The sequence below is a fragment of the Cucurbita pepo genome, chromosome LG13 (assembly GCF_002806865.2).
Source record: "Cucurbita pepo subsp. pepo cultivar mu-cu-16 chromosome LG13, ASM280686v2, whole genome shotgun sequence".
NCBI lineage: Eukaryota > Viridiplantae > Streptophyta > Magnoliopsida > Cucurbitales > Cucurbitaceae > Cucurbita > Cucurbita pepo.
Genome location: NC_036650.1, coordinates 3,886,086 through 3,900,128, shown reverse-complemented (window position 1 = coordinate 3,900,128; position 14,043 = coordinate 3,886,086). Strand labels below are relative to the sequence as shown.

At 34.7% G+C, this 14,043-nt stretch overlaps 1 protein-coding gene across 4 annotated transcripts; it reads left to right on the top strand.

Moving 5' to 3' along the window:
- Positions 1-2,222: 2,222 nt before the first annotated feature.
- Positions 2,223-6,047, top strand: LOC111809430 (myosin-binding protein 2-like). Of its 4 annotated transcripts, XM_023695891.1 has the most exons (4): positions 2,223-3,519; positions 3,619-3,798; positions 3,885-5,295; positions 5,388-6,047. In XM_023695891.1, exons 1-3 carry the CDS (start codon positions 2,376-2,378, stop codon positions 5,270-5,272), a joined length of 2,712 nt encoding a protein of 903 aa, XP_023551659.1. In that variant the 5' UTR covers positions 2,223-2,375; the 3' UTR covers positions 5,273-5,295; positions 5,388-6,047. The 4 variants fall into 4 exon arrangements, with proteins under 4 accessions (XP_023551659.1, XP_023551662.1, XP_023551660.1 ...); XM_023695894.1 differs by having other exon boundaries at positions 3,655-3,798; positions 3,885-6,047; XM_023695892.1 differs by having other exon boundaries at positions 3,622-3,798; positions 3,885-6,047.
- The last annotated feature ends 7,996 nt before the right edge of the window (positions 6,048-14,043 follow it).

Here is a 14,043-nt window from a genome sequence, read left to right as displayed (position 1 = left end):
GTCCTAGCAGTAGTATGACAGTATTATCAGAAACTTCACTTCCTATCTCCTCTAAAGTACACCTTTAGTGCGAGCCCTACCTAGTATTAGAAGTATAAGTACTACCAGGTCAAGCCTAGGTCGAATAGTGTAGCTTGTTGAAGTAATCCATGTGCCACTATTGTGTGTGGAAATTGCAAGGAGTTTCTTTAACAAGACCTTTGCGCTATAAACTCGTCTAGAGAGCGAGCAAAGAATCACTCAGATAACCTAGTAATTGGTCAATCCAACTAGTCCAAGCTAGTTCATTTAAACCTATTCTATCTAATTTGGTTTTCGACCCATTTTCTATATTTTTTTTAGTCAGCTTCAGATTTAATATTTAATGGTATGATCTCATTAGGATATTTGTGAGGTAAGTAGTTATTTAAAATATATGATGCTGCTAAGCTTACATAAATATGATGTATCCTTGAATGCATGCTTAAAATGTGGAGCAATGGTTTGAGTTTGGCTTAGTAAAGCATGCTAAATTTTAAATGGCATGTATTATTGAAACCATGGCTGAAATATGATGATTTGTTGAATTTGGGTTGATAAAACGTGTTAATGATTTATGGCATCTAAAATACTTTCGTTTATTTAAATAAAGTATATTATGTAGTGAGCTCTCGAAATGGTAGTAATTATATCTTAAATGATCCTATAAATAGCCATTAAAGTTATAAGATCATAAGATGTAAATGATTATAAATGACATTATAGTAATTACACGATGCAATTATTCACCAAGATCCTCGAAAGTTAGTTACCTTCAATGATATTGTGACAAATACATACTAAGAAATCATGTAATTAGCCATTAAGACATTTTGTTGTGTTCCTATCATTTCAATTTTTATTCGATCCTAATAATGTTTTTTATATATAAGAAAAGTATTATCCCGTTTTAAGCACATATATTAAACCCTTTAGATGAGACAATCGAAATTCGATTCTCTAGTCAATTTTCTTAAAACCTAAATCTATAAATGTGGTTTATCATACTTTNAAAAAAAAAAAAAAAAGAAAACAAAAATCCTACAAAAAGGAATATTTTCGTACCATAGAAAAATAAAAAATAAAAAAAAATTAATTTTATTAAAAGAGATCTTAATCGGCATGATGAAGTGAGCGTCCGGCATCCTTGAAGAGGGCCCACACATTACTTTGACAATGGCCCACCAACTCATGGGTATGGTTGGTGGGCCACCCATTTNTAGTTATTTAAAATATATGATGCTGCTAAGCTTACATAAATATGATGTATCCTTGAATGCATGCTTAAAATGTGGAGCAATGGTTTGAGTTTGGCTTAGTAAANTTTTTTTTTTTTTTTTTTTTTTTTTTTTTTGTTGTTAATATTAAATATTTTTAAGAAAAATAAAAAGCTGTGGAGCCGTTATCATTAACCTCATACACATTTACTTTTCTACAACNGCTGAAATATGATGATTTGTTGAATTTGGGTTGATAAAACGTGTTAATGATTTATGGCATCTAAAATACTTTCGTTTATTTAAATAAAGTATATTATGTAGTGAGCTCTCGAAATGGTAGTAATTATATCTTAAATGATCCTATAAATAGCCATTAAAGTTATAAGATCATAAGATGTAAATGATTATAAATGACATTATAGTAATTACACGATGCAATTATTCACCAAGATCCTCGAAAGTTAGTTACCTTCAATGATATTGTGACAAATACATACTAAGAAATCATGTAATTANTAATAATAATAATAATAATAATAATAATAATAATAATGTGAAAATTAATTTTAGAATAATATTTTTAACACAAACGCATCTTTGAAGAATTGTTTTTCTAAATTTTTTAATGAAAATATTTGGCTCCTCATTTATTTTTATAAATAAATCAATACTTTCCAAAAAAAAAATTTATAGTAATTTTTATTAATTAATTATAATTAATATGCACCGTGAATAAACTATTAAATACATTTCTAAACTCATGTATAGCTTAGTAAATAATATTTATAAATAAATNTAGGGAAGATCTAACGTATAATTGGCTATCATTGTCATGTGCCATTTTCATTTTTTCTCAAATGTAATTTTTTTTTGTTTTTCTGTGTTTTTTTATAGTAACTATGATATTGAGTGTGATTCAACTTTTTTGTTTATTCTAAATAAAACAATTTCCCCATTACCTTCCTTCCCTCTCTTTTCTTCTTCTTCTGCTTGTCTCTCTCTCTCTCCTTCCTCTCAGTTTTGCACCATTTTTCTGCAAAAAAGATCAAATTTTTAATCTCCCATTCTGCAAAAATCCCTCCTTTTTGCCTCCTCTGTACATACCCACCTTACAACAAACACAAAACTCCACCATCCATGGCCGCCAACAAATTTGCCACCATCTTGCACCGAAACTCCAACAAGTTCACCCTTATTTTAGTCTACGCTCTTCTCGAATGGGTTCTCATCTTTCTTCTTCTTCTTCAAGCCCTTTTCTCTTACCTGATCGTTAAATTTGCAGAGTGGTTTGGGCTGAAGCGCCCCTGTTTGTGGTGTTCCAGAGTGGACCATGTGTTCGAGCCTGGGAGAAAGCGTTCTTACAGAGATCTTCTTTGTGAAGCTCATTCCATGGAGATTTCTAATCTGGGTTACTGTTCGAATCATCGGAAACTCACTGAGTTTCGAGATTTGTGCGAGGATTGCTCGTCTTCTTCTAAGTCCGACGAGTTCTATCAGATTCCTAAGAGCTTTCCCTTTTTTGGTGATGAGAAGGAGGGTTTGAAGAGCTGTTCTTGCTGTGGGGAGAGCTTGAAGAATCGTTTGTTTTCTCCTTGTATTTTGATTAAGCCCAATTGGGGGGATTTGGATTATGCCCAGAAGGGGGATTTTATTTCTGAGGCGGAAATTGATGTTCACTCGGAAGATGTCGTCGGAGACAGGGAAATCTCCAACGTTTCCGGCGAGGAAGAGGCTGAGAAGAACTCCACTTGCTCTGTTTGTGGCTGTGGCTGTAAAGATTCAGCGGTTCATGAGGATGACGATAGAGTTGAAGATCTGAGCTCTTGTAATCAGAAATCAGTTCAAGTTGGTTCTGAGAAAGAGGATGAATTGGCTGAGATTTCTCCAAATCATCTTGAGTTCTACATTGACCGGGGCGACGATCGGCGGCTTATTCCAGTCGATTTGATCAACTTTTCGGCCTCTGAGGACGACCACAACAACGACAACGACAACGACAACATCCTTAGCCAAGTGAAAGATGAGGAACAAGGACAAGAGGATTGTGGGAATGAAGATGTCGTTTTGGATTTTGGCTCCCACTTTGTGAATCAAGATTGGGATGTTGCAGAGGTGGAAGCCATGGATGTGGAGGAGAGTAGCAGAAGCCCCTCTGGCTATGAAGATCCGTCAATGAGAGGAGAAAAAGAAGAACAAGCTGAGGCTTCCATTGATGCTCATAAAGAAGGCCTTGAAGAATTGGTAGTGGCAACAAGAGAGCCAGACTCAGATCTTCATCAAGGTACTATTCTTCGATGGATTATGATAATGTTTTCTTTGAAGATCAAATGTTTGCTGAGTACTTTCTATGCTTGTTTTTGTTCTTGTTTCAATAAATAAGTAGATTTACACATGTGGAATGATGAACTTGATGTAGAGATTTTGATGGGGACGAATATTCCTGATCGTCCCGATCACGATCCCATCGGCGACATTCAAACTCAAACCGACCTTCCTCCACATTCTGATGCACAAGAAGATCCTTCCCCAAGTTCATCATTGGAATTTGACACTATGCAAGGTAGCATACTTTGCTTTCTTTTCCCATATCATATCAAGAGTTTAGCTAAATCTGATCATTAGTATTTTGCTGCATTCCACATTTAGATTCTAACAAAGCTCGTAAATCTGAGCTCGACGAGGAAGTCGAGGAAGCTAACGAAGAGGTAGAGTTCAAGATCTTGTCCGTGGAAACGAGTTCTCAACCGTTGGACGATCACAAACCGTCGAGTTCTGAGCTCAATGAGAATGAAGAAGAAGATAAAGTTCCTGATACACCCACTTCAATGGATAGTTTCCATCAGCTACACAAGAAGCTGCTATTACTCGACAGAAAGGAATCTGGAACGGAAGAGTCGTTGGATGGAAGCATCATAAGCGAGACCGAAAGCGGGGATGGAGTATTGACGATCGAGAAGTTGAAGTCGGCGTTGAGAACGGAAAGAAAGGCATTGAATGCGTTATATGCAGAGCTAGAAGAAGAGAGAAGTGCTTCAGCCATAGCAGCCAACCAGACAATGGCAATGATCAATAGGCTTCAAGAGGAGAAAGCAAGCATGCAAATGGAAGCTTTGCAGTACCAAAGAATGATGGAGGAGCAATCCGAGTATGACCAGGAAGCTTTACAGCTTTTGAACGAGCTCGTCGTAAAGAGGGAAAAGGAAAAGCAAGAACTCGAGAAAGAACTCGAAGTTTACCGAAAAAAGCTTCAAGATTATGAAGCTAAAGAGAAAATAGCATTGTTAAGGAACAGAAAAGAAGGTAGCTTCCAAAGTAGACATTCTTCGGTTTCTTGTAGCAATGCCGATGATAGCGATGGGCTATCGATCGATTTGAACACCGAAGCAAAGAAAGACGAAGATTTATGTTCTAACCAAGAAACGGAGAATCAAAACACCCCGGCTGAGGCAGTCCTTTATTTGGACGAAACCATGGCGAACTTCGAGGAAGAAAGGCTGTCCATTCTTGAGGAGCTGAAGATGTTGGAAGAGAAGCTCTTCACTTTAAGTGATGAAGAACAACAATTAGAAGACGTTGTACATTATTGTGAACAGAATGGTAATGGCTACCACAAGAACTCGGATTATACCACTGAAACAAACGGATTCGAAAACGGTCACCATTTGAACGGAAAACATTATCCCGAGAGAAGAGCGATGAGCACGAAAGCCAAACGACTTCTTCCCCTTTTCAACGATGCAGTCGATGCCGATATTGAAGACGTAACAAACAGAGAAGAACAAGTTTTCGACTCCATTTCTGTCAACAAATTCGATACAGAATTCAGGAGGGTTGCTGTTGAGGAAGAGGTCGATCACGTGTACGAGAGATTACAAGCACTCGAAGCAGATAGGGAGTTTCTAAAGCATTGCATTGGCTCCCTAAAAAAAGGAGACAAAGGCATAGAGCTTCTCCAAGAGATCTTACAGCATCTCCGCGATCTAAGGAGCGTCGATCTCCATTTGAAGAACATGGGAGACACTGTCCTAGCATGATCACGATTCATACAACACAACAGGTAAAAAAAGCCTTACGAATCCTTCGCATTATTTCGTTTTAAACTCCGAAGATGCATCGTAAACTGAACGAACTCGGTTAACTTGTTTCTAGTCCTTGGTAAATACATAATGTGGTCCTTTGGAGTGCAACAAGCAACGAGACCATAACCAAAACCCGAAGCCCCCACATCGTCATCGTCGTCATCGACAAAATCAGAAAGGGTCCATATGGTGGAGCCTCCTGATTCAAAAAATGTTGGACTAAACAAACTGAAGTCCACCCTCGTAGCTGTGTTAATGAGTCAAAGTTGGCCCAAAGTTTTTGTGGGTTGTGTTCATAGTGATCACCTACTAAGGGAAGGTGAATTTGTGTGTAGGACAGTGAGGTGTAGCCAGTCTGTCATTTGTCTTATGTTTCTTTTTTTGTGAGGGAAGAGAGGCTGGCTTGCAAAGCTGGAAAGATCATAGGCAAAGATTCCAGTGCCAGGTACGTAATTATAGCTTTAGTTTTATTATTTAGGCAAGTTTTTAGATTTTAAGGACAAATCTTTTTCTTTTATTTTTTCTGGGAAGGTGAAAGGATTTGGGTAAAGAACCCTTGTTGTTTCCCTTCTCCATCATTTGCATCATTTCATCAAATGGGGTTTGTTTTTCTTCATCCTCTTCTTCTTCTTCTTCTTACTATTTTGAACGCCAAAAAAATTGAGTTCTTTGTACACTACTACATCTTTCCATTTGTAAACTATATAAAAGTTGAGTGCTTTGTCTACAACTCTTTTCAACTTTACTTTCTTCTTATTCTATATTGACTCGGTACTGTGTGAGATCTCGCATCGGTTCGGGTGGAGAACGAAACATTCTTTATAAGAGTGTGCAAACCTTCCCTAAGAGATGTGTTTTAAAAACCTTGACAGAAAGTCCGAAAGCAAAAACCCAAATAGGACAATAGAATGGAACATTGTTTATGAGGGTGTGAAAAATCTTAGTAGACACATTTTAAAAACTTTGAAGCAAAAGCCCAACAAGGACAATATCTGTTCATGATAGGCTTGGGCTGTTATGTTGAGGAAAATTGATCCAAGTCGTAGATGTTGATGTTATTGTAGAAACTTTTTGAAGTTAAATAATATAAACTAGCAATGTATTTTGCTTCAAGAACAAAACAAGTCCCAACCATAGTGAAATAAAAGAAAGGAAATAAAAGAAAGTGGTTGGGTGGGGACAAAAAGTGGCCAAATATCATTGTGAAAGCAAGCTTGAATTGTATATAAATGAATTGGTTGAAAATTGGAAGTTGAAGTAATGAATTGTAAGTTTTAAGCAGTTTTAAACATTTTCAATTATTGCTGTTTGATGCATTAAATCTTTTTGATATTTACAGTTGAGGAACTCTCATATTTTATCAATTAACATCCAACTACTAGACGCTTTCGTAATTTTTGTATTTTCTTTTGTAAGCAAAGTCTAGGGATCGGGATACCATTTTAAACCATTCTCTTGACTCTATGAAATTTGGGCCTAATTCTACGGCTATTTGAGCTTTTGGGGACAACTTGAAGTTTCGAGTAGTTCTTTTGCTTATCAAAACTCAATCGAGGTATGAAAGTTGTTCACTTGGATTTTGCATTGTGGATCTACTAGACGACGTATGTCAACTCTGGGTATTCTTAGACTTAGTCATTCTACATTACCATGACAATGAATGATTGATATCCTTAGAGGCACTACCTCATCTTATTATATGATTGGATAGTATGACATCATCATATATGAACCGTTAGAGTCGCACAATTCACACACTCAATCTAATGTTACTTAAATCTTATATACCAATTACAAAATAAGAAATTTGTTTTTAGTTCAATAATCAGTAACTAGAAAATTTGACTATTATAATTGATATTTTATTTACCGATTTCAATTCATTAAAAAAAAGATATATGCATGAACTATTATAAGAGAGTTGAGTATATAGTAGCATAAATTCACAAAAGGTACTTAATTTAACAAATAAAATGTCACAACCGAGTTTTCGAGACTTTGAATCTTGGACGGTGACTGCAAAAGTAAATAAAATAAAAGTAAAGTTTTGCACAATTTGAAATTAAAAAAAACTGAAATCTAATTATAAATAGATGTTTTTATAAGTTTATTACAAACTAAGAATAGATTTGGGGTACAATTTTAAATAAAATATTAAGGATGCAAAATATACATATAAGACTGACATCCTGAGACGATCCCACTGTGTAATTGTACAGCTCTCAAACACTCTTTTACGTCAACTAGTGGTCATGAGTCACTTGGAAAAAAAAGGATGAAAAATGGGGCAAAGATAAAAAATAGTCTGTAAGCATCCTACTTGTAGACTTTCATTACATCCTTATCGCGATAGATAAGACTAGCTTTCTTCTCGGCTCTAAGAAGTTCATGCCTAATCTCTATAGGTATCTGAATTTCTAGGAAGGTCTTGGAGTTTTAAGTGGTTCTTTCATTTGACTCTTACTCCGTGGGGTCTATGTAGATTGCTCAATTTTTCTATACTTAGACTTAGATAACTTATTTCATCTAGGTAGTGAATGACGGACGTCCTTGGTTGAGGCGCAACCTCATCATATATCGTAAGACAGTATAGTTTCTCTCTCTAAACATTGTTGGGTAAGGTTAACTAGAGACCCTTCCTGTTGGCATATCGCTTGATTGGAGAGGGGGTGATCAGGTCGTTGATAACATTATTGGGGTATCGGAATGGAAAGGGTGACAAAGACTTTAGTGATACCATTCACACTCTAGTACTCTAGATAGCTACCTTAGTCATTTCTAGGTGTTGTGGAGGTCTACTAGGTTCTTAGGACGTGTAAGTGACTTAAAATATTGACTCTTTACACTAACTCCTTGATTTATCTGGGTCTAGGAGAACCATGGTCTAGACTCCTGATCGTCACTCACAATTCTAAAGTATTCGATCTACTGGAGGCATTCTAACCTAGGTCATCATTTAACAAGTCAAACTCTAACCCTCTAATCTTAACTCAATGTAGGTAACTATGCCACAATAAATCACCTGAACCTATCCTATATTTTCATGTATGCTTGGTCAGGGATATAATTCTATCAATCACCCAAAACACGATATACATTATCTAAACATTTAGCCAAGCTCAACATGGAGATTACATCCATCAATCACTTGGAGTACAAATAACAACATCTCATAATCTTTTCTAGCATAGTGAAGACATTAAAATAACATGCACCCTACAATCTCATCAAAGTGACATTCTCATAATTTTCCTAAACATACGATGCATTCTTATCCAAAATTGTTCTTATATATTCTTAATCATGCATATTCTAACCCCCTAAGTAGAAGTATGTTCACATGCTAGCATTTCATGCCGATTCCTATAAGTATTACTTGAGGAAGTTCAATCAAGTAATCCAAAAAAATTAATTTCATTCAATTTTGTCAGCGGTGAAAAAAGAGATATTTCTTAATTCTTACCATTATTGGACCTTCATTGTAAACATATCTTCCAAGCATTTTGTCTCTCGACTTCCTTAAATGATTCGTTCAAAATAATCTCCTAAGCCATAGGAACCTTTCATAAGTATTCAAATACCTAAACGCTCAAATATATGAGAAAATGGTATTCTAGAATTCATAAATCATACCTTTGGTTCTTCTTCGATTTTTTATTAGTTTTGATCTTTTAAAAATCCAGATCAAGGGAGAACATCATTCTAAGCAATTTCAATGAAGGATGCTCGACCAAAACGATTTTCTTTACTGTAATTATCGTAATGCACGTTTGATAGCATTTATTTTTTATTGTCTAAACTTTTTTTTCCACAATGTTTTTTAATATAATTTGCTCGGCGATAAATTCACACATGAAATAATATTCATTTCACATATCAAGATTGAAATTTCAGAATTTACTTACACGTTACAAAATAAAGTATTCAACTAGGTCTATGGAAGAACATCAAATTCGTTACCCTTCCAAAAATTTTAAATCAATATCATTTCCACCAAAAACAAAATAAATTTCATAATCTACGCCTTTTGATTTCTACAAAATCAAGTCTACTAATACTAAACATATTAAAATAATAAGGTATCAATATCTTCTATGTTCTAGATGAACGGTTTGTTGTTCTGTTGTTCTTTCTCTCGACTGATACAAAATAGCAGACTTGTGTTTACCCAAGTAAAAAGTGTTGAAAAATAGAGTTTTTTCAACGTTATTATGTAATGAAACAAGACAAAAACATATAAAAAGTGTACATGTCATTGTTAAGTAAGCAAAATTACAGAAAAAGAAGTAACAAATTTTCCAACAAGAGTTCATGTTATACTTCTCCCAACAGAATTTTGTTTAATAATGAAAATTTCTCTCTTTTTTCCATTTTAAATGTTTTTCAGGGGAAGTTTCTAACCATCCAATGGAACACACCCATCCACTCGTGGCTAAGAGAGTTAATTGCTTTCTTTTTTCCATTTTAAATCTAGCTTATGGCTATTAAATTTTAAAATGAAACAAGAGTTGAGATGAAAAACCATATTATCCATCACAACTTGAGTGAACCCAAGGGAGAATGTTAATGCAATCACTATGTTTTTTAATATACTTAACACTCAATATATCAGATCGTTCACTCTTTTTCATATAACTCGATCACTCTATTTATATTTACATATTTGAGATTACTAAATTTGTACCCTCAAAATTTCACTCAAATTTGTGAGATTACTTGGCAAACATGCAAATTTGGTTAAACCATGTATTGACACTCAATATTCCACTAACTCAAACATGCATTTCTCCATCGAGTGAAGTCAAACATTTTGACTTTCTCTATTTTAATTCAACCATTAATTTAAATAATTAATTTCAAATCAAAAGAATATTAAATGATTAATTAAACAATTTAATCAATTTCGGCACACATTTATTGTGAATTCCTATTCATAATTAAAATATTTAAATCTTATTTAAATATCTCCAATTTTTTTTTTTTTTGTTTAATTCATAATTAAAACAAAATACGGTTAAATATATCGTATATATGTAGCGTATATTCCTTAATTTGAATTCAAACACTTCGAACTCACTCGTCACACTATTCTAAGGTTTANCGTCACACTGTTCTATGGTTTAGTCCGATATGAGCTAGCAGGGGACCTAATGGACCTACAGATCATGGGCTCCAACGATCNTTCGTTAACTACTAGGACACTCCACTATAGCCTAGTAGTTGCACTCCCCTCACTATAGATATATTTCTGTCCATCTGATATAACCATGATTCGTAAGTCGATCATTCACAGGTTGTTCGTAACTAGAGCTGAGTCTTTTACCCTAAAGTTACTTCTTGTTTCTTAAGTCCCGTTGATCCTCTAATGAACAATTTGTTTGTTGTCCAACCATCAAACCGAATCTCTCTCTGGCCAATGAGAGGGTGAGGCCCCTTGTTCAAGACCTGGAGTCAGTACTTCAGGGAACAACCTTTCTAATATCCCTAAAAGCGGGTAGGAGTGAATTCCATCTTACACCCTATATCCCCAGCTATTCACCCAGTCTTACCCCTAAAATGGGAGGCTTATTGAGTCGGCGAACTCAGGCCACTCTCACCCATGCAAATCTAAGGATAATTCTGAATAAACAGAAGTTCATGAATAGCTCAGGATTAAGATCNTTTATAAAGTGAGAGTGGTTTTCTTCATGGTCCGATCTTATGCAATACTCATTGCATAGGACGCCCCCACTCACATGTCTCCACATGCACAATTTAGTGATCGCATTGTTTATATCATATACAAAAGTGGGTCGCATCCATAATGTCCCCAAAATAATGTACTCAATCTTATCCCAGTATTATAGATCATTTTGACTATATACTTGAACTTGATCCACTCTTATGTCTCTACATATAGTTCAAGTAATCATACTATAGCTAGAGTGTTCTTAGTTTATTAGATTTAGATTAATGATCGTAAAATTCACTTTATTTAATAACAATCTTTACTAAATAAACATCAATAATAAATTTATTGAAAACAAAATATATCTTTGTTTACAAACTATGAGTTTTAGGACATAAAACCCAACAAACTCCCACTTGGACTAAAACTCTAGTGAGGTTTTATAATGTTGAGTAGAGAGAAAGACATAAATACAATGAACTACGGCATCACATACCCATGCATTTTCTCCCACTTGCCCTGGATTACATAACTTGTAGTCCTAGACTCACTAGGTGCCCTTCAAACACTTTAGCTGTGAGGGGCTTTGTAAATGGATCAACAATGTTGTGCTCTGAAGCTATCTGTGTGACGATCACATCTTCTAGTTGCACAATCTCCCTTATGAGATGATATTTGCGCTCAATATGTTTTCCTCGCTTATGGCTTCTTAGTTCTTAGAATTTGCAATTGCTTTACTATTATCACAATAAAGAGTGATAAGTAGATGCATATTTGGAACGATTTCCAAATCAGCTAAGAACTTCCTAAGCCATACTGATTCTTTCGCTGCTTCACAAGCAGCAACATACTCAGCCTCCATGGTGGAATCAACAATGCAACCTTGCTTTATGCTTCTCCATATTATTACTCCTCCGTTCAGAGTGTAAACAAATTCTGATATCGATTTCCTCGAATCGATATCGGTCTGAAAATCTGACAGTGTACCCTGTAAGGATCAGATCCTTAGCGCCGTACATTAGCATATAGTCCCTCGTTCTCTTAAGATACTTGAGGATATTTTTAACGGCAGTCCAATGAGCATGTCCCAGATTGGACTGATATCTGCTAACAATTCCCACAGCATAGCATATGTCGAGTCGGGTACACAACAAGGCATACATCAGACTACCGACTGCTGATACATAGGGAATATGTCTCATATCCTCAACTTCTTGAGGTGTCTTAGGACTTTGTTCCTTCGACACATGAACTCCATACCTGAAAGGTAATAATCATTTCTTGGAGTCCTGCATCTTATATCGAACCAACATTTTGTCGATGCACGATACCTGAGACAATGCTAGTGTTTTGTTCTTACGATTTCGAACAATTTGGATTCCAAGAAAAAATTGAGCCTCTGCCAAATCTTTCATTTGGAATTGTGTCGCTAGCCAATGCTTAATGTCAGTCAGAAATCCCACATCATTCCAAATTAGTAGGATATCGTCAACGTACAACACTAGGAAAACTACTGTAGAATTGACTATCTTCNACAAACAGTAAATAAAATGAATTACGGTTAATACAAGATTAAATAAACTAACAGAGTTGACTATCTTCTGATAAACACAAGGTTCGTCAACATTCTTTTTAAAGCCATAAGATTTGATCGCAGTATCAAACCTTATATTCCAAGATCGAGATGCTTGTTTCAACCCATAAATGGATCTTTTAAACTTACAAACCTTTTACCCGTGATCCTGTTCAATGAACCCCTCTGGTTGAGCCATATAGATACTCTCCTCAAGATTGTCGTTTAGAAAGGCAGTCTTGACATTGTTAACTTTTTGGCCCTTCATCTCACTTTAATTAATTTCAATCAATTAATTGATGTTTTGATGATAACAAACCTACTTTTTAATTATTAACTATTTTCAGTATTTTGAACTGTCCACAGTATAAGGTCGGGAATAACAATTTCAACGACTTTTCAATTACTCAAATCAGAGCTAAAACGAAGAAATTACAGTCGAGACAACATACCCGACGTGATGATGTGGCAGCAAAATCAAAATGATGGACAAATCAAAATATATCAAAGTATGACATTTATGATTTTGGGAGAGTAACAAATGGTGGAGTTTTTCTTATTATTATATTTTTAAATAAAGTTATTTTTACAAAATATAAATTTGAATCTAACCGTTACTCACATCGATTTTTATTATTACTATATTATATTATTATATTATTATATTTTAAAATTTTGGTAGTTACTCACATAGTTTTTATTATTATTATATTATTATATTTATAATAAATTTTGAATTTCATTTGACCGTTACTCACATAACTTTTTATTATTATTATATTATATTACTATTATATTAAAATTTTGAAATAAATGAATTTAGAAAATTTTCTTATTTATTTACTTTTAATCTCCACCTTCCATTATTCCTAACACAATCCAATGGTCAATATTCAATCCTACATTTTGCCACTTTTCTCCTCTATATAAACTCATCTTCCCCACATTTTAAAATACACAACTTACATACATTCTCCAATCCTCATTTGTTCAAAGTCTCCATTGTTTGTTGCTCTCTCCAAGCTTACAAGTTTATTTCTTTTCATCTTATTCTTGAGAGGGATTATTTTTGTATTGTGAGGAAATAGTTGTGAGTATCCCAAATTGTAAATCTACTCTTTGAGAGAGTTGTGGTGTGTTATTATCAAACTCAAATACTTGTATCGGTTTGATCCTGCGCCGTGGAAAGGATTGAGTTTGCTCTTGAACTCGTAAAAAGAGCGGTGTAGCGGTTTGGCTCAGATCCGTGGAAAGAGTCGAGAAAGTTCTTTATTCAAATTCCCAAGAGGCGCTTGGGGAGTGGAGTAGGTCGAGTTTGACCGAACCACTATAAAACTACGGTGTCATTTTCTCTAACTCTTTCCTATTTAATTTCAAAATTATTATTGTGATTTATTGCATGTTCTACTTGATTATTGTTTTGACTTGAATTACTTTGTTATAGTAATTATCATCTTCTACTTATTTGTAAAAAGTTTCATCATT